The 24,643-nt window shown below is 45.9% G+C and overlaps 1 protein-coding gene across 2 annotated transcripts in view; it reads right to left on the reverse strand.

Annotated features, from left to right (window-relative positions):
• The window catches only part of Stk32b (serine/threonine kinase 32B), a 175,422-nt gene that overhangs the window by 50,228 nt on the left and 100,551 nt on the right, over window positions 1–24,643 (reverse strand). For both annotated transcript variants that reach the window (XM_042670318.1, XM_042670317.1), the window contains exon 4: window positions 10,383–10,556. In XM_042670318.1, coding sequence (XP_042526252.1) covers window positions 10,383–10,556 — 174 coding nt within the window. The remainder of the gene's footprint in view (window positions 1–10,382; window positions 10,557–24,643) is intronic.

Raw genomic sequence — 24,643 nt, forward strand, 5'->3', positions numbered from 1 at the left:
ATGGGAATGAGGTTGAAGCTGTCTAAATTACAATCAGAATCATCTCATGATGATCTCATCATGCCAATCAGAAGCATCTCTGATACTGTTACATGAACTTGATGAGGAAGAAGAATTCCATATGCCATGGTGGCCAGCTAGGCAGATAGCAGTGACAATGCCAGTAGCCATGTGGCTGTCTACTGCAAAGTCTGTTTGGCAGAGGTAGCTAACAGAGATCTAAGAAATCTGTCCATCCCTCCCTCCCTCCCCCGACTCTCTCTCGGCTCAAAATTATCAATATACTGAATTTGTTTTAAATAATATTTTCTTAAACTTGTGTGAGTTCGGTTTCTATCGCATTGACTTCTTTCAAACAATTACGATGGGTTGTTGTGCCCCAGTAGCCGAAATGCACACAAGAGACTAAAAAAATCTTAAGAATTCAAACCAGGATCACCTTTGAACCCAGTGAATGGCATCGGAAGGGAGCAAAGTGATTGGGCTCCATTTCCCTTCCAGAAGCTTCTCCGCATGGCTGAGTCAGCCTGTCTCTCACTCTCCAAGACATGTAAATATTGTGAGAGCTCAACTTACTCCGTGGATGTGGAGAAGAGGGATGAGGAGTCTCAAACTACTAATTTAATTTACTGGACTAGAAGGAGGCTTTCCGCCTTAGTAACTAAGATTATTTAATTAGCATTTAAAATGGAACTCTTCCCTGTTAAATAAAATGGTAAACACTTCAAAGGAACATCTTTCACTTGGCAAAACCCCCACAGGTAACGCGACATGTGGCACAATTAGCAAGCATGTCAGTTAACAAAGGCAGAGAAGGACTGATTGTCACAACAGAGGCGGTAGCTGCTCCTATCTGGCTGATTTCACGGTGCATAATCCTGGATTCCAAGTCACTTTGTCATGGACTAAAAGCCTCAGCCTTTGGCAACACAATTTCCAAGAAGAAGTAAAGTCAGGCTTCGCAACCGAGCCAAGGCCTTGGATCTAGTGGAGGGATTCTGCCTTTTAAATGCAAAATCTTCCCTGAACACCTAGGAAATACCACCGCCCTCCCCAAGGCCTTGGAATCCAGGCTACACATCTCAGGCATGATCAGGGGCTAATAAGGTGAATCCCATGGCTTTGCAATTCATAGTCTCTGACACTCTGTCTTCTCTACCTGTACAATAAATAGAATCAGAACCTAGAGGCCAAGCTGAAGAAAAATTGTATGAGTTACATGCAAACGATGTACGACTCTTTCAAGTCAACATCCAATCCATACAAAGCATGTGTGTGAAAGATGTGCTGATATTGAAGGTGCATGGTTCTATTACAGGCACTGTCAGAATCTGTGTTGGGTCCTGGGATGATGAATGAGGCTCCAAGATTTTAGAGACATAAATCCGGCAGGAGAAATGGACTGAAGACAACGAAGGTGAGGCCACTGCCGCGCAGTGCTGTGAAGAGGCGCTCTGCTAGCGCCAGCAGACCCAGCGGTGAGTTCTCCCATCTCATCGCTGGAGTTATGGAATGGACGAGGCTGTGGTCAGGAGTGACATCACAACAACGCCTTAGGTAAATCACCCCAGCCGGTGGGGGCTGGACTGACGGGTACCCAGGGTACAAGTGGGGAGACAAGAAGGTTCCACTGGGGATGTGTCTGCTTCTGGGCAGATCTACTGTTTCTGCTTTTCTGTGTTAAAGATCACAAAATGGGTTTGCAGGAGAGTTTGCCCTATGGGAGGGAGAGACTGAAGGCCACAGAAGGCAGCTGGAGAGAAGAGGAGGCATCTCCCCCACTGGTGTCCAGGACGCAGTCTGGCAGACCGCCTCTCCTCCACTGCTGTTTCTCCTAGATTGAATCCCACACTCCCTGCCACTCTAGGGCCCCGCTCCAGGGCACTGTGGCAGTACCCGCCTCCTCTCTCTGGTATGGACATCCATCCTCTGGAAAGCATGGTGGTTTCCAGCTGTGGTAACCTCTGGGCTGGCTCATTATCCTGTTTGTTCCTCCTCCCAGAAGAAATACATCCACACCACTAATTCCTGGTGCTAATTCTGTTTGAAGGGCTCTGCACAGTTTCTGCTTTCTGCCTGCATTCTGAATAATTCAGAGGCTAATGAATTATACTGAAAGAGAGAGAGGAGAGAGGGAGAGGAGAGAGGAGAGAGAGTGATGGATGTGGGCAGAGAGATGAATCATGAAGGTTTGAACCTCAATGGATATGCGAATGAGCGGGAGGAAGAGTCAGAGGACAATTCCCAAGATAGAACCTGCCAATTTGCAAGCCAATCATAAGTAGATAAGGCTGAAATGTATGCATCCAGTGCCCGGAGCTTAGCTTGTCTACGATTTATTTGGGCCTTCCTATCTGCAATTCAACCTCACGTCAAGAAACACCATTTCTGCTTTGAGCACCACTGAAAGCTCCCCTTCCCCCACACGATATACCATTTTTATTGCTGAAAAACCCCAACCATCTATGCATCTTAAAAGCGTTGAAGTCTTTCATACATGAAAGAAAACTTGTTTACTGCATCAGAGAGAAATTCGGCTGCTATATCCAAACATTTTTTGGTGCTTTTCACAACAAAAGGGAAACAGTCTTAATTAGTGTGAGTCCTAAAAGGCTAATTCTAATGGTTAGCATCCTCTCAACATCAATACAGCACCCACTTTTTTTTGTCGTACACAGTCATCACAAGGCGTTAACATTTGTGGCCATCTCCTAACTGGGGCCCTGACCTCCTCCGTTCTTCCGGTAGTATACCTGCTATGAATGGATGCCAGCGGTCTCATCTTGGAGCTGTGCATCTTCTGCAGCCTACAAAATAAAACCTGCAGATCTTCATTATAAAGTCCTTAGTTTGATTGGTTTTTCTGAAAATTAAAAATAGGCTCACTGTATGTTTCAGCAATCCCACCATGGTGTACATATACTCCACAGTACCCCAGAGCTCTGTAGCATTATTTGCAATAGCCAAAAGTTAGAAGCAGCCAGGCACCAATGGTTCGCACCTGTAATTCTAGCTACTCAGGAGCCTGAGATCTGAGGGTCACAGTTTGAAGCCATCCTAAGCCAAAAAGCCCACAAGACTTTTTTTTTTTTTTTTGGTTGGTTGTGGGGCTTGAACTCTGGTCCTGGGCGCTGTCCCTGAGCTCTCCAGCTCAAGGCGAGCGCTCTACCACTTGAGCCACAGTGCCACTTCCGGTTTTCTCGTTGTTTATTGGAGATAAGCATCTCACCGACTTTCCTGCCTGGGCTGATTTTGAACCGCAATCCTCAGATCTCCTCCTCCTGAGTAGGATTACAGGCGTGAGCCACCGGCGCCTGGCTCCCACAAGACTCTTATCTCCAATTAACCACCCAAAAGCTGGAAGTGGAGCAGTGGCTCAAGTGGTAGAGCACCAGCGTTGAGCAAAAAAGCTAGGGGCCAACTGTCCAGATCCTGAGTTACATCCTCAGTACTGGCACACAAAAAAAGTTAGAAGCAACCTCAATATGCATTAACATAAGAATGTGTCAATGATATATTACAAAGAAACATTCTGATACTTACAACCCAGAAGCAGCTCAAGGATTCTATGTTAAGTGACATAAGCAGTCATGAAAAACAAATACTATCAGATTCCACTACGAGAAGTGCCTCATACGGTCAAATTCCCAAACCGAGAGCCAAACAGTGGCTGCCAGATGGAAATGGGGACTTACTGTTAAATGTCAACTTTGCAAGATGAAAAGTATTCTGGGTACTGGGTGTACAGCAGTGTGACTGTGTTTCATACTCCTGAATGACCACGCACTAAAAATAGTTGAGATGCTAAGTTTCGCCATGAATATTACTACAAGAACGTGGAAACATGAAAGCGCTGCTTTCTCTCTCAGATTCTACCCAGCTATGAACTGAGACCTCCAAAACAGACCCTGGGCTTCATGCGTTAGGAACACTCCCAGCCAGACAACAACTGGGCCTCAATGCACAGCACTCCATCCTGCCTACTCCACAAAGGGCTGTCTGATCGCACCCAGCCCCACCCAGGGCTGGCCCACAGTGACGTGGCACCCTGCCCCGGGCTGCCTCCACGCCAGGCTTCCTTTCTCAAAGCACCCGTGGCTCTCCTTGTCATGGACTGCATCTTATCTCCCCTCACCGGACACGGAGGACTTTGCAGGCTGGCTTCCAAGAACATGACATTTGCTGTGGCACCTCACAGCAAAATTTTCCAAATGGACCAGACGTGTCCCTCAAGTCTTTTTTCTCCCCCCTCCCTCCCCCCGCCCCCCCCCCCCCCCCCCCCCGCCAGATAACTGAACTGCAGCTGGTTTGGGAACTCATTATCTTAGTTTCCATCAGAATGCCGCTCAGATCTCCGGGCAAAGCTCTTCCCTATCTTTCCCCTGGGGGGGGGGGCTGCTTCCTTTCCCTTTCTCTGCCTACACCCTACCTTCCCCACAGCAGCCAGAAGGACTCCCCAAATGCAGCAGCATACAACTCTATTGAAAGCCAGATCAAATCGTGTCAGTCCTTTACTAAAAGCCTGGCAACAGCTTCCCACTCTCTCTAGGTAAGAGCTGAGAGGATCAATCATTGCTGCACTGTCTTGCCTTCCCCCACCTGGCCTATACCATGCTCTTCTGCCCATAATGCTCTAGCTGTTCCCGCCTTGTCAGAGATCCTGAGGAATGATGGGAGTATTCCCATCATGGAACCTCTACACCTGCAATAGCACCCCTAAATCGCACTCCTCCACTCCACTGCCCCCTGCTCACAAGACTCTGAATCTGAGTGGTCTTTCTCTGTGTTCTGAAAAGCCAGATCCCAACCTATGATCCTCCTTTTGTTGCCATCAAAACATACAGCACTTATAATCACCTAACACAGTAGACACATGTTTTTTGTGTTTGTTGTCTGTCTCCTTCCACTAGAACTTGGGCACCAAGAAGGCATAAATTTGATCAGCCCTTACTGATGCATCCTTAGTTTGGTATGATGTAGCTTCCTGGTTGGTCACTGATGAGTAGACGGATCAATAGATAAAAAACAGATAGGTAGACGGTTGAGTGGATAGAGGAATAGATAGTGGATGGACAGATGGGTGGATAGATGGTGGATGGATGAATGAACAGATGAATAAGTGGATGGATAATGGATGGTGGATGGATGGGTGGGTGAATGGATGAGTAAAGGGACAGATGATAGATGGATGAACAGGTAGATGATGGGTGGGTGGGTGGGTGGGTGGATGGGTAGATAGATGGATGAATGATAAGTGGGTGGATAGGTGGATGGATGGATGAAAGGTAGGTGTATGGATAGGTAGATAGATGGATGAATGGTTAAATAAATAGCTGGATGATGGCTGAGTCATTGGATGGATGATAGCTGGGTGGATGGATGGATCATAGGTGGATGGATGGATGGATGGATGGATGGGTGGGTAGATAGATGGACATCTCTGTTATCCCAAGATTACACAGGGCTGTAGGTCCATTGAGGAGACAATGCCAAGATCCATAGTAGTATTTAGTAGCCTAAAACCTGGGGAACATTTGTCAAATTTCTTTTTCTCTCCTCATCTCAATCCCATTTGACTTTAAGGAATTATTTCAGCAGCCCTGTTAATCATTATAAGATAAATCCTACATGACTTTGTACTCAAGATCCTGCACAAAGTCACTTGAAGCAACCACATGCAATGTGTAATGGCGCAAAAGGCTGCCCGCCCCTTCTTCTGCGTCAATTCCTCCTTTGGGGAAAAGTTTATCACCATTGCACCTGACAAATGCTGTTTCAATATAAAGTCAAGTGCTTCCACCAGCCAGGAAAAGCATAAATCACTTGGGATGTCTCAGTTCCTATAACTTTCAGAGCATTTTGTCCTAACTTCTCTCCTATATGATTCGTGTCCTTCCCAGCCCTACATCTCCTTCTTTCAGAATGGGGAGTGGAAGGGAGATGGCACTAACAATCACAGAAATGTAACTGTGAGCGTGCATGCCTGAAGGCACATGCATGTGTCCGTGTGCGTGTAACTGTGAGCGTGCATGCCTGGAGGCGCATGCATGTGTCTGTGTGCATGTGCGCATCCTGGAACACACATGTGCTACATGTTACATTTAATAACCAGAGAGAGCAGCCCACTGGGTGTTGCTTTGTTTTTGTTTTGCTTTAATGTATCTGGCCATAACACCCCAGTTCTAAAACTTGCTCGACAGTGTGCTCTGAACAGTTAGATGAGCAAGGAAAAGAATGCCTGGGGAAGGGACTGAGGGCTGCACAGGGACCCGAAGCCAAAAGCTTTAGAGATCTTTGTGTTCTCACTGTATGTGGACGTTTCCAGAAGTGCTGACCCACTTTCCTGATGCTGCGTCCTTTGTCTTGTCTGAACAGCTTCTGTAAAACACCCTCTCATTTATTGGATCCTTGCAAGGATTCGCTTTCTGCTTTCATATTCTGCTCCTAGATTTCATTCCTTTTTTGTAAAGTGAAGTTAAGACCAAGGTCCCTAGTTCCAAAATTTATTATCTCACATAAACACTCTCTACCCAATTGCAGATGCCATTTGTACCCAAGAGACAGAACAATCTCCTTAAAGAATAAATTGGATTCTCTTCTATCTCCCTCCTCTATCATCAAGAAGCCATAAATTCTCAGTACTAGCCCACAACAGAAGGGAAATGGAGGCTCTGTGCCTTGAAATATCAAAGTTACTTCTGAGATTGAATTGGAATTTCCCTCCTAAATGACACTCCAGCATGACTTTGATTTTTTTTTTCCATGTGGCTATCTCTTTCTGGTTGACATGACCCTCAAACTACAGGGTAATTAAGAAGGACTGGCTAACGTGTGCTTTCTTTAACCTGATGGAAATGGGCCATTTGTTTTTAGAGATAGTGGAGACAGAGACAGGTTGAGGAGTAATCCAGAATATGAAAGCAGGCTAGGGTTGGGGTCAGCAGCTCACACCTATAATCCTAGCTACTGAGATCTGAGGCTGGCAGTTCCAAGCCAGCCAGGATAGGAAAGTCCGCAAGACTCTTATCTCCAATTAATTATCAAAAAGTCAGAGGTGGAAGAGTGGCTCAAGTGGGAGAGTACTAGCCTTCAGTGAGAAAGCTAAACTAAAGTAGAACACTCGGACCCAGTGTTGGCACAAAATAAACAATGTCAACAGCAAAAACTCCATGCCATACAGGCTCTATCCTATGTCTATTGTTATTACCTTATTACTGATCTCACTGAGAACTAAGGAGGTACATGTTAGGCATGTTATATATAGAATATTTCAGTCCATCCTCATCCAAGTCCCTTTGAAAGATAAGACACAGTATGAACAGATTAACTTCCTGTCCACAGCTGGCTAAGCGGTGGGACAGAATTCCAACAAGGTATTACAAACTAAAGAGTTTGTTTCTCCTTTAGTGAGAGAGTTTATGGTGCTTTTTCTTCATTAAAAGGACAACATGCTCATTAAAGAAAAATCTAAAGCAGGAAAAGAAGATACTCCATAGAATCTCCCTCCAACATTCATGTGTTCCAAAACCACATCTTGGCCCTTTTTCTTTTTAACACATAGCCACAATGTTTTGTAAGAGATCATATCTCTCTGGATTCCATAATTGCAGGATTTCATAATGAGCATTACCTCTGGGTGTGTTATAGTTTTATAGTTTCTTAAAAAGGCAGTAGACGCTGTGCTCACGCCTGTCATCCTAGCTACTCAGGAGGCTGAGATCTGAGGATCGTGGTTCAAAGCCAGCCCAGGCAGGAAGGTCCATGAGACTCTTATCTCCAATTAATCATCAGAAAACCAGAAGTGGCGCTGTGGCTCTAGTGGTAGAGCACTTCCTTGAGCTGAAGAGCTGAGGGACAGCGCCCAGACCCAGAGTTCAAGCCCCATGACTGACAAAAAAAAAAAAAAAAAAGGCAGTAGATGGTTTACTAAGCTAATTTCTTTCCCTTTAGGTTATTTCAAAATTAAGCAATGCTATTATAAATATCCATATGCTTAAAATATTTTTATAAAGTCTGGACCAGAGTTTTAGTAAGTTAATGATTCAGAGTGTGTGAATATTTATGATAAAATGACTTTCAATGCCAGATGGCTTTCTAAGCATTGTAACAGTTCCCACTGCTGCCAGCAAACAGATGTCCAGGCTGCTCGAGACCACCTTCCTGGAGTGCTTTATTCATGTTAGAGCTGTCCTTATTACCCCCAAAGCAAAGACCAGGATGGATGTCCTCATGCCCCACAATCTTTTGTTCTCCTCCCTCCATCCCAAGAGACACAATTATTCTTCCCGTTTCCTCACTGGAGCATCACTGGAAGTTTGGTTATGTCACTTTCCAGGTAGTGACGACCTGCACAGTGAACTGTTCAATACTTCCTAGAAGCAACAGTTGTCTTGGTTTTTTTTTTTTTTTTGATTGTTGAGTTTTAAACTCACTTAACATTCGATTCTTTACCAACCTGAGGTAGCCGCATGCTACAGTAATCCAACCTTGCCGGTTTTTACTCTTCCAAAGAAACTTTTAGGGTCTTTCCAAGCTGCTACACCTAGAACTGGTCCCCTAGTGGGGACAGTGGCCACCCTTCAGCATCAATCCAGTGGCTTCTTCGCCTTGGTTCTTGGCTGGAGCTCCAGCATTGTGACTCCTGTTTCTCCCTTCTTCGTGATAGAACCCAAACCATTTTCTAGTACGTGAGAGGAGGGGTGGAAGGTACATTTTCTGAGACCTGGAACTTGTGGAAATGTGCAGTATGCTCTCTTCACATTGATGAGTTCGTCACACTGCCTCGGCTTTCATGGTTGACTGCTTTTCTCTGGGCGATTATCCGACCTGAAGTTGATTTTGACGTGTGTTTATTAATAGCCACAGCTGAGAACCTTGACGGGTTCTTCCAATCTAGAAACTTCTATATTTCTGGTCTGTTTTGTTTTTCTTTATTAACTGTTCATTCTTCTGTGTCTTCTGTCTCTCTCACATGTTGACATTTCTGGGATGAATCTCTAATTTTGTGATCTTTTCCCTCTTATTTCCTTTGTGTCTTTGTGCTGTACTTTGTGGGAGAGTTGAGAGACCTTACCTTCCAATAGATTTCATGTTTTCCATTTCTGCTTTCACACTTGTAATTGATAAAAGCTCTGATGTTTGTTCTCTGAATTTTTTTGAAGAGCCACTTCCTGTTTAATACCCGCAAAGACTCTTATCCCACCGAGAACACATTTTTGATGGAATTTTCATGTTTTCAGAGTCGTTGTTTATTCCGGGAAGTTTCTATTTATTTGATTGGGTTTTGATGTTGATGTGATAAGACCTCCCCGCTGATCATCTTGGCTTGTTGCTGAGCCAGCAGGAGGCTGATAGCAAGCAGTGGGGCCTGTGGGTGAGGAGCTGGGCGCCCGGGTGTCAGGGGCAGCGGGGCTGTGGGTGAGGAGCCGGGCGCCCAGGTGTCAGGGGCAGCGGGGCTGTGGGTGGGGAGCTGGGCGCCCAGGTGTCAGGGGCAGCATGTGATGTCACGGTCTCTTCCACACGCAGTCGCATTCCCACGGAGCTCACCTGAGCTTCTTGCCCAGGTGACAAAGGCCCAGTGTCATTTTCCTCTGGCTCCAGCAAGAGCTAGGAGAGCACTACTCCCTGGGGGTATATTTAGATAACCTTGCTCTTTGAACTACAGTACGCCAACCTGGCTTGGATGGAGGATCTTCAGGCAGACAGTCCATGTTTTTCTCCTTGGGGGAGCTTTTGTGCCCTGTCTGATCAAGAAAAGGCAGCCATTCTGAGATTCTGGGTGGGGAAGACTCCTGGCTACTCCATACTCTGGAAAGGTTCCCAGCGAATCCACTGTATTTTACTTCCCTTCTCATCTCCACCTCCTTTCTGTAGACATTGGTGCCAATCCTTGAGCCTCTGGGGGAGCCTTTAGTGTCTATTACTCTAGACTCCCTTCCAGTGACAGCCTAAATTCAGATTCTGGCATTCTAAGCCATGTCCCACCCCACACTTTCTCCCATTTAAGGCTGTGCTGTAGTCTCAATTCTGTTTTCCCGATCCGTACACATTTATCATCTCTCAAACATTTCCTCCTATCACTGGATTGGAATTTGGACGAGAGAAAATACACACACACACCAGAGCAGGAGAGCCCCAAACACCCGAACGCCCCTCGAGGGTCTGGAGAGAAGGTGGAGGTACAACCCCCGCAGGAATCAAGGGGCATTGCGCTGCAGTCTGCACTGCCGTCTGAAAAAGCTGCCCTTACCCTTATAAGCCCTTCCAGACACCGCACTTCTAAACAAGGTCAGGAATCAAACACTTCCTGGCTGCAGATGGCGCTGTCCCCACTCTGTCTCCCCCCCCCCTCCCCTCCCCAGACGGCCGGCAGCAGCGGTTACCTGTGGATGATGTGGTACCGCTGGAGGTACTCCAGGGCCAGGGCCAGCTCACAGATGTACAGCTTCACAGCGCCCTCGGTGAAGCGCACGTTCTGCTGTAGGTGGTAACGCAGGTCCCCGCCCAGCAGCAGGTCCACCACCATGAACATGTCCTCCTCGTCCTGGAAGGAGTACCTGGGAGCACATGGTGGGGAGCAGAGGTTAGCACGGAGGTACCTGTGCCCTCCACAAGACCAATGCCCCTACTTTACAGAAGGGCAAACTGAGGCCCACGCTGCCTATGCCAGGGTGCTGCGAGACTAGAAAGGACAGGAGACTTTCCAATCCCACGGGGCCTCCGCACGGCTGGTGCCTCCTCACTCCGTGTGAGTCAGCGTGATGCGTCCACTGTGGTTAGTGGATGCTTTAATAATTCCTCGTTGCTGTAATCCCCCTGGAGGCCAGGTGTTGAAGGTTTAGTCTCCAGAGGGGGCGGGGGCGGGGCAGGGGGTGGTGGGGAAGGTCAATCATTGTAGTATGCCCTTGAAGGGGTTGTGGGGAGCTGGCTCTTCCTGTCTGCTTTGTTTCCCAGCCACAGAGAGATGGACAGACATCCTCTGTCTACCACAAGTCCAAAGCTGCCAGGCCAAGTGACTGTACAGAAACCTCTGAAACCACGAACCAAAGCAAACTTTGCCTCTTTTTTGTTTTTGTCAGTCGTGGGGCTTGAACTCTGGGCGTGGGCGCTGTCCCTCAGCTCTTCAGCTCAAGGCGAGCGCTCTACCACTGAGCCACAGCTCCGCTTTCAGTTTTATGGTGGTTTATTGGAGATAAGAGTCTCATGGTCTTTCCTGCCCATGCTGGCTGACTTTGAACCATGGTAATCTTCATATCTCAGTCTCCTGAGTAGTTCCTCTTTTTATGTTCATTAATTCGAGTATGTTGTCGCAATGATGGAAGGTAGGTAGATATCGGTAGATTTGAACTCACCAGTGTCTAGCCGTGTATACACACGCCCAACACTTCCTGTGCCCACAGCACCTCCTGCAGCTCCTGCAAGGAGCTCATTTTCAAATACCCCGAAGGCAAGGCTGCTAGGGACGTCCCAATCCAGGAGGTAAGGGAACCCTCTGGTTTTCTGGGAACCCTCTCAGGAAACCAGCAATACCCAGCCACCTTGAGCTGCCCGGGGTAGCTAATGCTACCCAGAGCAGAGCTGCCCAGCTGGGCACAGTTGGCCCACAGAATGGGAGATAAAAATATTTTTATTTTTTTTAAACCACTAACTTAGAGGACGGCATTTTTTTTGGGGGGGGGGGTCTGATTGTGGGGCCTGAACTCTGGGCTTGGGCACTGTCCCTCAGCTTTTCAGTTCAAGGCTAGCACTCTGCCACTTGAGCCACAGCGCCACTTCTGGCTTTTTTCTTTTTGTTTATGTGGTACTGAGGAATCGAACCCAGGGCCTCAGGCATGCAAGGCAAGGGCTCTACCACTGAGCCACCTTCCCAGCCTAGCATTTTTCTTTTGCATTTGTTTTTGAAGCAATGGATACCTGATAAAGTATTGAACCTATCAAATTTGGGCTTCCTAAGGCATGGGAATCAGTGCATGACTCTGAGAATGTGGTTGAGCGATTGCAATCCTGACATCACAAATGTTGCCAAGTTCCTTACGGATTCTTAGGATGTAATAACAGGGCCATGTCATGGATTATGAAGCTGCAGAACACCTTCAGGGCCACCTGACAACTGTGCCTGAGATCTCTGAACATCAGAGCTGAAGAAGCCAGGCCGCTCCTCCCATTTAGCAGAAGAGAGGACCGAGTGAGCAAGTGCTGGCAGGAGGGCCGGAACCCCAGTGTTCCAGCAGCTACACAAATGGGGTGTTGCTGCAGTGAACACATGCTGTTGCAGGACCGGGAGGACAGCCCTGAGGAAGAGCCAGCTGTGTGAATCTAGAACTGGAAGAACCTTAAATGCCTTGGAGCCCCCAAAGCCTGTACTACAAGGATGGGAAAGCAGCATGGGAAGGGAACTCCAGTCCTCCTGTACATCTGCTCTGCTGTCAATAATGGTTCAGAATCAGGCAAGAAAGAGAAGGATGCTTATTGGGCCTCTTTATCATGAATTTGCCAGCTGTGCAGAGAGCTCCTGGCACCTGCTGGAGGGTAGGATAAAGAAATGAACTCATCCTTGTATTAAAGGAGCTTATGGTCCTTCAAAGGGGGCCCAGCAAATTCCCTGGCTGACAGTGCAGAGGTGAAGCTCAAGACGTCCTTTAGGGGTTCGGGGGGCTGGGTGGGAATTGGGTGTGGGAGGGTGCTCCGTGCAGCATCAGCTGCTCCAGGCATTGCGGCTTTCCTGGGATCTCAGGGGGTCCCTTAACTCCTGCATTGGGGTGTCCCGAGCATCATCTGGTGGCTTAGTCCTCCCCTGTCCTTGTAAAGCCAAGAAAGCCCCCCTCCCACCTCCATGATCTTATCTGGTTCTAATGACTTCCCAAGAGCCCCACCTCCAATGACCCCCAAGTCTTCAGGGACACAGCATCCCACATGTGAACTCTGGGACACACATTCACAGACAGACAGCAGGACTGAGCCACCAGGTACCTCTTTCTGTGTGTGTGTATTACTATGAGGAAAAGAGTTTCAGTGACTCCCAAAGAAACCACGGGCTCCAACGGTGCCTCACACAGGTGCTCACTTGATATTTTCATAGGTGGAGAACCATGCACTCCACACACTCTTGGCAGCTAGCCTGCCAGAGGGGAATCTTATTCAATATTCCACCAGAGCTCTGCAGGAGCAACATGAACTTTCAGGAGGAACACTTGTAGGCTGGAGTGAATTTGAGAGAGGAAAAGCAAAGTGCACAGCGTTCAAGCAGTGATTCAGGTTCTGGTCTTTTCTTGCAGAAGACCCATACTTTCCCCTGGATGGTGGACCTTCCAATCCCCTGGAGACCTGGTATGACTGGAGACCAGGATGAGGCTTCTTATTGATCTCCCCATGGCTTCACGCCATCCCACAGCTTTGTGCCAGCGCCCTTTCACTCCCTTCCTGCTAGAATTCAAATTATGTTGTCAACATGGCTGTGCTCACTGGCATGAGAATGATGATGCTAGCAGATGAGAAAGACCTGCCCCAGTGTGGGATCCAAGAAGGTGGTCTAGAGACAGGGCAATATCAGAGCTCTGTCTGCTCAATCAGAAACATGGAGCTCTAATCAGGAAATCTAGCTTGAGAGTGGACACCAAGCAAGGGCCAGCTGTCCAAGCATAGTCTCAATCAGGAAATACTAAAATTTATATCTTAGAGAAAGAAAAAGCAACAAAAATTACTAAGTCCATGGAACAAGGTCTCCAGCAGCAAGGCACAGCCCCTAGTGTGGATTCCACTCAGCCCACCCCTGGGTGCGGAGCCCCACTTGGTGCGACCTGACGTGCTGGCCTTCCTGCTGGCCATGGCTGATCGCCACGCCAGTCTTAGACATGACAGATGAACACAACTGCATTGTGACACAGAAAACTACTTCACAGGGGAATCTGGGAAAGGAGAGCACATTGACACCAAACACTGTGAATCACATGCTTGCCATCCCCAAAGTGACCTGCAAGAAGGCTGGGGGAGGAACTGGGCTCCAGGCGTAGGATATAGGAAAGCAGGGGAGGGAGCAGAAACGAGAGAGAAAATTCTGAGCCCAGAACTGCACTGATTTCAGCCACATCAGTAATTGAGGAGTCAGCCTTCTGCCAGCCCAGGCTCAAAAGGATAATGCATCCACCTGAGTCCCACACCACCAAGGATAAGAACCGATACAGTCAGGAACCAAAGGGCAGTGCTCCAAACCAGAGTCCCACCCCCAAACTCAGGCCCCGGTGCTGACTGGACCTCTGGCCTCCAGAGGAGCTCCAACAGGGACAGGGGCCAAACAGTGCTCCAAACAAGAGACCATAACCCAAATGAGCTTCCAGCCTCCAGCCCTGCACCACACACAGGGACACAAACCAAAGAGCAGTGCCCATGTCCAGAGACCTGTCTTAGTCACACCAGAGAACTAGAGTCTGATCCCAGCTGGGTTCCACACAGGCAGGGGCAGATCCCAAGGGCCTAGTTTTCACCCAGCAGGGGCCTACCCCTAAATAAGCAGAACTTTAATCCTATAAACATAAAGCAAGACTAAAGGAATAGGAAAAGTGAACAAAGGTGGCCGCCTATATGTTGGCTTTCAATCATTCTAGTCTGGGATAAGATACCAAAGCTCACATACACTCAACATCAGTAGAAAGGTATGTAACCCATCAAAACACCAACTGCCTATTTATCCAAAACCAGAGAATAACGCACTTAGGAAGATCTCGGGTACCCAAAAATCAATACCAATAAGATCTTCAAATGGGCAGAGCCCATCCCAGAAATTCAAGAAACATGAGAAATTAAAGAAACACAACACTCCCCCAAAACCACAACTGTTCAACATGTCAGAAAGACAATGATCTAGAGGAAAGCGTACATAGGGCTAACAGACCTCCTGATAAAGATTTGTCTATAAAAAGATACAAACCTCTACAAGACACTCTGTGAAGGCAACGCCACTACCCAAAGAATAATGGGAGAATTCATGAAGATCACAAATGAAGAGCTAAATGAATTTCAAAAGATGGCAAAGGAATCTAATGAAAAAACAGCCACTCAGTTAACAGATGAAGCAAGGTACAGATAAATCAATGAATCAAAGAAATCAATACAAGACCTTAAAAAAGGCTTCAATAAAGAGAAACCCTAAAAAATACACAAAGGCAGAGAAATTAAAAAAAGAAAACCTCTCCAGCAGAATAGATGAAATAGAAAACAGAGTCTTGAGGTTTGAAGACAAAAGTATATATATAATAAGGGGCAGGGGAAGGAGGTAACCATATAAAAATACAAGCAACAGGAAAAGAGTTTACAAGAAGAACTTTAGGACTCAATCAGAAGACAATTTGTAGCTGATAAGAATCAAGGAAGCGGCTGGGAAGGTGGCTCAGTGGTAGAGTGCTTGCCTTGCACACATGAGGTCCTGGGTTCAATTCTTCAGCACCACATAAGCAGGAAAAGCAGGAAGTGGCACTGTGACTCAAGTGGTAGAACACTAGCTTTGAGCTGAAGAACTGAGGGGAAGTACCCAGGCCGAGTTCAGTCCCTATGATCTCCCCCCACACAAAATAAAGAATCAAGGAAGAAGAGCAGATGACTAAGGCTATAGAACACATATTTAATAAAATTATAGCAGAAAACTTCACAAACATTCAAAAAGAAAAGCCCAATCAGGTACAAAAGGCCTTTAGAACATTCAACAGACCTGACCAGGAAAGAGCCTCCCATTGTCACACCGTGATCCAAACTGTTCAGTGGAGAACAAAGACAGGACACCAGAGAGAAAAGGTGGATTAGCTATACAGGAAAACTGGTCTGAATAACGACATTTCTCAGCCCAAGCCCTAAAAGCAAGAAGGGCTCAGTGAGATGTATACCAAGCATTGAATGTAAACAACTACCAACCAAAAATACTCTGTCCAGCCAAACTTCTATTTCATAACTGAAGTGCAAATAAAAACATTCCATGATAAACCAAAAATGGAAACAATTTATCATCACCAAACAGCACTACAGAGGATAACTAAAGATGTCCCACATACAGATAACCAACATGAACATAAAATAAGAAGCAAAAACAGACCCCACCAGATAAGTGGCTAGATATAGTAAGAACAGAAAAGACACAGCTGCTAAAAAGGGTAATGACAGGAGCTATCATGTACCTCTCAATCTAACATTTAATATCAATGGGCTCAATTCTCCAATCAAAAGACATGGAGTGGCTGGCTGGATAAAATACAAGACCCATCCATCTGCTGCCTACAGACACACTCTAACTGACAAAAACAAATATCTACTCAAGGTGAAAGGCTGGAACAGTCTTCCAAGTAAATGGCCCTCATAAACAGGACAGTAGCTTACTTAGATAAAAGACTTCAAATTAGAATTAGTAAGGAGAAAAAAGGATATTATGTATTAAAAAGAGAACTCTCAGAAAATGAGAGAGGCGGTTAACACTGTTCAAAAAGAAATGTACTTATTATCTGACTTGTATAACTGTAATCCCTCTGGTACATCACCTTTACAATAAAATTTAAAATACAATTTAAATTTCTTTTAAAAAGGGAATTCTTTACCATGAGGACATAACAAACCTACATGTCTATGTATCGAATGTTGGAGCTGTCAACTTAATCAAATACTACTGATCTAAAACTCACACAGAGCCAAACATTGATTGCTGGTGACTTCAACACAGGATTGTCACTTTTGGATCGATCATCCAAGCAAAAATTTAGCAAAAAACAAACACCTCAGAACAAAATAATTACATTGACCAACTAGATCTAACAGACATCTACAGACTATTCCACCCAACAGCATCACAATAAACATTCATGGAACATTCTCCAAAATAGACCATACCTAGGTCACAAAGCAAATCTCTGCAAGACTGAAGAAAATAAAAATTATTCCTTGTATCCTGTCAGACCACAACAATAAAATTAGAGTTCAATAGCAAAAGCCATCACAGAAAATACTGAAACTTGTAACAGATGAAAAAAGCATTGCAGATTTATCAGTGGGTCATCAAAGATGAGAAGGGAAATTAAAATGCTTCTGGAATCCAATATAAATGAACACATGAAATACCAGCTGCTCTGGGACACAGCAAAAGCAATACTCATAGGAAAATTTATAGCTATGAGTATCTACATCAGCAAATTAAAGAAATCTCAAGTCAACACTCTAATAATACACTTCAACCTCCTTGAAAAAAAAAACAAGCCAAACCCCAAAACAATAGAATAATAAAAATTAGAGACCATAAAGCATACAAAGAATCAACAAAACAAAAAGTTGTCTCTTTGGAAAATAAACCTAAAAATTGACAGGCCCTTAGTAAATCTAAGAGGAGAAACTACCCAAATAAAATTAGAGGTGAAAAAGGAAATGACACAACAGAAACAAAATTCAGAATATTATGAGGGAATACTTTGCAAATCTTTATGCCAATAAATTGGAGAATGTAGAAGAAATGGCATCATTCCCAGACACTATCAATATACCTAAACTGAGCCCAGGAGATAAAAACCAATTAAACAGATCCATAGCAAGCAATGAAATTAAAATGGCAATAAAAGCCCTCCTATCCAAGAGAAGCCCAGGAACTGATGGGTTTATAGCCAAATTCTATAGGCCTTCAAGGGAGAACTAACATCAAAACTCCTCATACTCTTCAATGAAATATAAAGGGAAAGATCACTACCAAACTCATTCTATGAAGACACATCCCCAAGCCAGATGAGGACACATCAGTAAAAGACAACTATAGACTTATGCCTTTGATGAACACACATGCAAAACTGGCTGATTGAATTCAACAACGAATTGAAAAAATCATATGCTATGATCAGAAAAAATGGGATATATACACAATAGGATTTTACTCATCCATTAGAAATAATGGCATTGTACCATTTGCAAAGAAATGGAAAGACCTGGAAACATTGCTACTAAAGTCAGGTCTAGAGAGAGAAAGGGTGCTTGTTTTCTCTTACAGACCAAAGCTGATTTAGCTTATAAACTTGTAAGTAAATACACTGGGTGGTTTACAAGGGTATGCAGATGTATAAACCGAAATATGGTAGATTCAAGGGTAATCTGAAATAACGTAACACCTTAGAAAGGTGAAGTCCAAGTTCAGCAAAATGAAACACCAGGAAGTGGTACTCAAAAGGGGCAGTGCAGGGTGGGGCCAAGGGGGAGGTGTGGAAAGATGAGAGGAAGGAACAAATGCAGTCAGGAATTCAATGTATATCCTACAAATTTAAGAGGAGTGAGGGAAAGGATAGGAAGGGAGGGACGGGTGAGAATTTGAAAGGGGTGACACTGATCAACAGCACTGTATTCATAAACTGCTTTGTTTAATGATAACTCCTTTGCAAAACTACTTAAAGAAAACAAATGGCTTGGAGGCATGGCTCAGGTGGTAAGACACCTGCCAAGGAGCATAAAGTGTCAGATAGGGAGTTCGAGTCCTGGTTTCTGACAGGGAATAGATAGATAGATAGATAGATAGATAGATAGATAGATAGATAGATAGATAGATAGATAGACAGACAGATAGATAGATAGATAGAAAGATAGATAGAATGAAGGGTGACTGCTCTCGATGCGCCATATTTGATAAAGCACTTTGGTCAGCTGTGCACCCACAGAAGTGGGGATTGTAGAGAAGGAAAAATGGGGAGAAATCTCTGGGATGGCCATGCTGCTCAGATCACTGCCCACAGGGAACGCCTTTCCTTTGGTCTCCTCCTGTCCCGGAGTCCACTCTTAGTGACTGCCCCAACTTTTCCACAGGCTGATCAATCAGCCTGGAGAGCAAGTCTGGAAGAAGCCTCGCCCCTCCCTGCCCCGTCCTATCCCTGGTCCTCTCCCTGCTCCGGAACCTTCCTGCAGAGCACTTGCCCTGCTGACTGCTCTGTCACTGGCACCTTGCTGAGGTATCTCCACCTGTCCCTATGCTGCATGATGACAGCGCCCCAGAGTGAACTATGCCCCTCAGCTCCATCCAAACTCAGGAAAAGAAGGAGGGGTGCCATCTCCAAACTCCGGATCATCCCTTAATACCCATCTATTTAACCATGGATGTGAACTTTACACCCCTCATCTTCCCAGTGGACAAATCCAAGGCCAAGGGAGGCTGACCAGGCCTGGGTCACTAGGACAGGTATGGTGCTCCAAACCACTGATCAGCCATGCTAACGAGTCACTGAAGAGGACAGGAACATAGGAGAGAGGCCACGTGTACAGTGGGACAGACCTGGGATAGAAAACCCGGGCCCCTTGTCACAAATGCACAGGGAAGGCTCCACCTCACCTTACTCATAGCCCGGCCTCTGCAGACCCATTCTGAAATCCAGAGCTGTTCAGAATGGGAGACACAGTTAAAGGAAAGATTTCTGCAGGAAACAAAGCCCTTCTTGGACCGCTAGCAGCATGATGCCACCTGGACCACTGGAGACAGACACCTTTCTCTAGTTTTCCTCCCTGAGGGAAAGGCCTTCAAGTGCAGGGGAGGAGCTCCGAGGATGGCACTGGGAGCCCTGGCAGCCAGGAACACTGGGTCCATGTCTGGCATCTCCAGAGGTCAAGGCTCAAGCCCCTCCTCAGACTACTCACATCCAGTGAACATCTCCCAAGAAAGGAACTAAAAATAGCCTTGTCTGCTGCAGAAATCCAATAATGGAATGCAAGGCTCTGTCACTTCATATCGTACAAGTAAAAAAGCGCTTATCAAACCTGAATTGTGCTTGATACACAGAAGCCCTTATAACGTTTTTAATAACCTCCACAATAATAAGCCTTTCTTTCTTTTTAAAATTTGACTTGAACCACAGTCAGGCTGAAGCGGTTCAAATCTGATGGCTCCCACTGTCCTTCAAACCAGTGTTATTCCCTTCTTTCTCCTCCCCGGGAAGTCAAGCAGAGTTGTCGGCTGACCCATGAGCCAGGAAACCGTGGGGGAGAGACTCACATCCACCCAGCTCTTCAGGCCGAGGCAGCTGGAGCAGGAGAAATCATGAGATTGGACCCCAGGGAGCTGCAAGTTCAAATCCCACCACCTACCCAGGCTTTGCAAACTGTAAATTGCTCCCTATCCATACACAGAGCCTTGTTCTTGTGTCACAATGGTTTTGATGATTTTAGATTATAATGTTCAGGCCTCTACAGGATCTTCATGAGCCAACAAAGGACAAGACTAATGGAGGAGACAGAGGAAAAAGGAAAACTATGGAACGTGAGCTAGGCAAAGTGCTGTGTTCCCAGTTCAGCACACAGGCCTCTCTAAGGGTAAAATGCGCAGCACCGGACAGAGAGCGGCCTCTCACGGATGAAATGACCCAGAGCCAAGACACTCCACTTAGGCCACATTCCAGAAGGAACTTGCAATTTGTGTTCTCTTAAGAGTGGGTTCAGGCCAGGCAATGGTGCCTCATGCCTGTAATCCTAGCTACTCAGGAGGCTGAAGATTTGAAGATTGTGGTTCAAAACTAGTCCCACCAAGAATCCATGAGACTCTTTATCTCTAACGAATCACCACAAAGCTGGAAGTGGAGCTGTGGTTCATGTGGCAGAGTGCCAGCCTTGAATGAAAAAACTAAGGGACCGCGCCCAGATTTTGTTAAGAGAGCCAGTACAGTATGAGACAGACAGACTGACACTGGGGAAAAAAGAGAGGGAAGTAAAGAATTAGATTCCTATGTTGGGCTTCCTGTGGGGGGTTCCTGCAGACTTTTCAGACCATTCATCTAGGCTCCTGGTGCTGTGTGAGGTCCTTCCTTTGACATCCATTGCTTTTCCCACAATCCCACATTGTTCCGAGAAGGTGAGTAACTTTCCCAGTGTCACTTAGCTTTTCTCCATCCCTCTCTCCTCTGAATGTTTTTTTTAAGTACTGGGGTCTGAACTCAGGGCTTTGTACCTGCTAAGCAGGTACTCTGCCACTTTTTCAGAGCTTAGTATCTTTTGCCTGGGGGCAAACCTCATATTGTCATTCTCCTACTACACCTTGCACACGGCTAAGATTGCAGGAATGTGCTACCATGCCTGCCATGTTGTTTGAGACCAAGTATCACTAACTTTTGTTTCTTCTAGGCTGGCCTTGAGCAGTGAGCCTCCTAGCTCTGCCTCCCAAACAGATGGGATCCACTAAGGTCTGGCCTCCTCCGAATGCGTTCAGCATGTCTTATATGTGTGGTAGTAGAGCTTGTATTCAAGGCCTGAGCTGTTTTGCTCAAGACTAGTGCTCTATCACTTGAGCCACAGCTTCACTTCGAGCTTTTTGGGGGCCAACTGGAGATAAGAGTCTATTAGATTTGTGTGCTTGGACGGGCTTTGAACTGCAATCCCTTGAGTAGCCAGGATTACAGGTGTGAGCCACTGGATCCTGGCATTTTTTCCAGGCATGACTCGTCAACCCAGAAATCTCAGCCCAGTTTCTTAAGGTACAAGGTAGACACAAATCCAAGGCAGGATCCCGCAGTGTTGTGCAGAGCGTGCAGAGCATTTCGCTGTTGTGATCAGACGCTGCCATGGCTGACATCGGTTCTCGCACGACGGGTGCCACTCACATGGCTGCATCTGAACTCACCGCGCCCGCGCACCAGGCTCCTCCTGTGCTCTGCCACGCTCACGGCACTCGGTTCTGACCTGTCCCTGGTCGTATTTGGAATGTCACTTGAGACTTGTCTCGATGATACTCTTGTTAAAAATGTCAAGTTTTAGAGTTGTAGAGAGAATCCTTTTCCTACATTAAAAAAAATCTAACTCAACACTGACTGATAGGTACAAATAAGGTTGGCAATTTGAGATCCCCAATATTTGTCTGATTTTGGTTCCATCTATGATGATGTCATATGGCTCAACCTAACACAGTACAAGTTACCATTTAAACCACCCAGCAACTTCCCAATACACCTGGAGCAACGCCAGGATCCCTAGCCTGGCCTATAGACCTTGCACTCCAAGCCGGAAAGCTCTGTGGCTGGGCTCTGCCGCTCAGGCTCTGTCCTGCCTCTGGCTCTGCTCGCCTCCCTGTCTATTTTGACAAATAGTTTCCTTTCTGATCTAGCAAGGTGCCTCTGCAGCAGCTGTCCTCTTCGCCTGCGGTTCAATCCCTGGTTTCTCACTCATGCATAGAACTCATCAGCATAGGGACCTTCGCTCACCAGCCCACTCCAGAAGTCCCTCAGTCCCAAGCCAGTCCCGGCTTCCCTTTGTAACATCTGTCTCTGAATTAACCCATGCACTCAGTGTGTGGCCGTGTGTGGTCTCTCCTCAGCCACCCACACCCACAAAGGATGTCAGCTCTGGGAGTGAGGACTTGTCTCTGTCGGTGGTTCTCAAGCTCGAGCACACACTGGAGCATTTGGATGGTTGGAAACCCTCGCTGCCCGGTCCCACTCCAGAGTTTCTGACTCCACAGTGTGGGAGGACACTGACATTTGGTGTTTCTAACACACTCCCAGGGCTTCAGAGGCTGTGATTCAGGGGCCACGCTTTGAGAGGACTGCTCTACATTCTTGAATCACTGTTCAGTCTGGAGCCCTGGGACAAACTTCCTACTGAACACTGCAGGTCTTTCTTCCCCTGATTTGGGATCGATACACTTTTGACTCTTTGGGGCTTAAACACAGCACTGCTTTCCCTGGGACCCTTGAGGAGCTCTCGGCAGGTCAGACCTTGATCACATCCTGGCTTCACTAATGTCACTAACAGCAGCAATTCAGGGCGTGGTGGCGCTCATCTATGCTTCCAGCTACCTGGGAGGGGGAGGTAGAAGAATCCTGATCTAAGCCTATCTCAGGCAAAGTTAATGAGACCCTATGTGAACAACAAACTAAAAGTGGACATGACTCAAAATATAGAGCCCTTGCTCAGTATGTCTAGGACCTTTGGTTCAATCCCAGGCACTGCAAAAACGTTAAACTAAAAAGCATCCAGAGATTGAAAACAAAAATAATAGCACTGTAATGTAAAAAATATAAGATCTGGGGCTGGGAAGGTCGCTCAGGGGTAGAGCGCTTGTCTTGCATGCATGAGGCCCTGGGTTCGATTCCTCAGCATCACATAAGCAAAAAAGAAAAAAATCCGGAAGTGGCACTGTGGCTCAAGTGGTAGAGCACTAGCCTTGAGCTGAAGAGCTGAGGGGCAGCGCCCAGGCCCAGAGCTCAGGCCCCACGACCAGATTCCCCCCCCCAAAAAAGAAATATAAGACCTTTGCTTTAAAAACTATAAAACACCAACGAAAGAAATTAAATGGGACATAAATAAATTGAAATATTTTTAGAGTAATGGACTACATTAAGAGGACAATACTCTCCTAATCGATTAGCACACTCAACATGATCATTGTTAAATTTCCAGTGGTAATTTTTTGCTGAAATTGCAATCTGATATTAAAATTCATATGGAAACACAAGAAACACATAATAGCTGAAACGCTATTTAAAAAGCCTTTGAAAGTTTCACGCTTATTATGATGCCATGGTAACCAAGATAGTAGGGTACAATCACACAGAGACAGAGGGATGGATAAAATAATATTATACTTATGATCAATTGATTCGACCAGAAGGCTGAGACATGTCAGCTGAGAATCATTCTTTCCCACAAATAGCATCAGGACATTTGAGTATTTACTTATGGAGGTATAAAGCTGAGTCCTGACTGCCATAAACACAAAAATAACACAAGGTAGACCACAGAATGCAGTTTAAAGTGACAACCCGAAATGCAGGTGTTTGACTTATAATTGTTTCTTAGCTAAGATACCACAAGAATATGATACAAGGTGTGCAGGTGTCTTTGTTGTATCTGGACGTGCAGTCTTTCGGGTAAATGCCCAAGAGTGGGATTGCTGGGTCACAGGTCACACTATGTGTAATTTTGTGAGGAATCTCCATACGGGTTTCCGTAGTGGTTGCACTGGTTTCTTACATTCCCACCAAGAGTGTATGAGGCTCCTTTTTTCCTCATCCTCACCAGCATTTGTTGCTGCTTGTATTCTTGATGATGGATACTGAAGCACAGTAACTAAGTTACAGAAACAGCCCAGATGCCCCATAACAGATACATGGATTTAAAATGTGATTTAAATATATATGTGTGTGTGAGATTATATGTTTGCATATACATATATGTACATACACACTTATGCAGTGGAATTTTATATAGCCATCATGAAGAATGTTATTATGTTTTTGTTTTTATGGGTTTTTTTTTGCCAGAGAATGGATAGATCTGGAAAACATCCGAGCAAAGTAAGCCAGGGTCAGAAAAGCAAAAGCAAACATGTTTTCTCACATATGTGGATCTTAGATCCAAAACACCACCTCCCATATAATCATGCTTAGAGGCATGTGCTCGTATACATGATTTAGATGACTGTAGTATATACAGTAGTAATTCTCCATGGAGTGAACCAGGTTAGCTTTACCACACGAAGAGTTTCCTTTCTTTTGAGCTTGGCGCTGTACTGAAAATAATTTTCAAGTGTATTTTCCCCGGTGTTCCTTTGAGTTTTCACTGGGAAGTTCTGCCTGCTGCTGCAGTCCACTGCGTGGTGAGGGGTAGAACACACATCCCCTCACGGCGGCAGCCCTCCCCAGTCTCAGTCTCACTATGTCTGGCCGTT

This window comes from Dipodomys spectabilis, unplaced genomic scaffold (genome assembly GCF_019054845.1).
Source record: "Dipodomys spectabilis isolate Male_0828 unplaced genomic scaffold, ASM1905484v1 ptg000532l, whole genome shotgun sequence".
Taxonomy (NCBI): Eukaryota; Metazoa; Chordata; class Mammalia; order Rodentia; family Heteromyidae; genus Dipodomys; species Dipodomys spectabilis.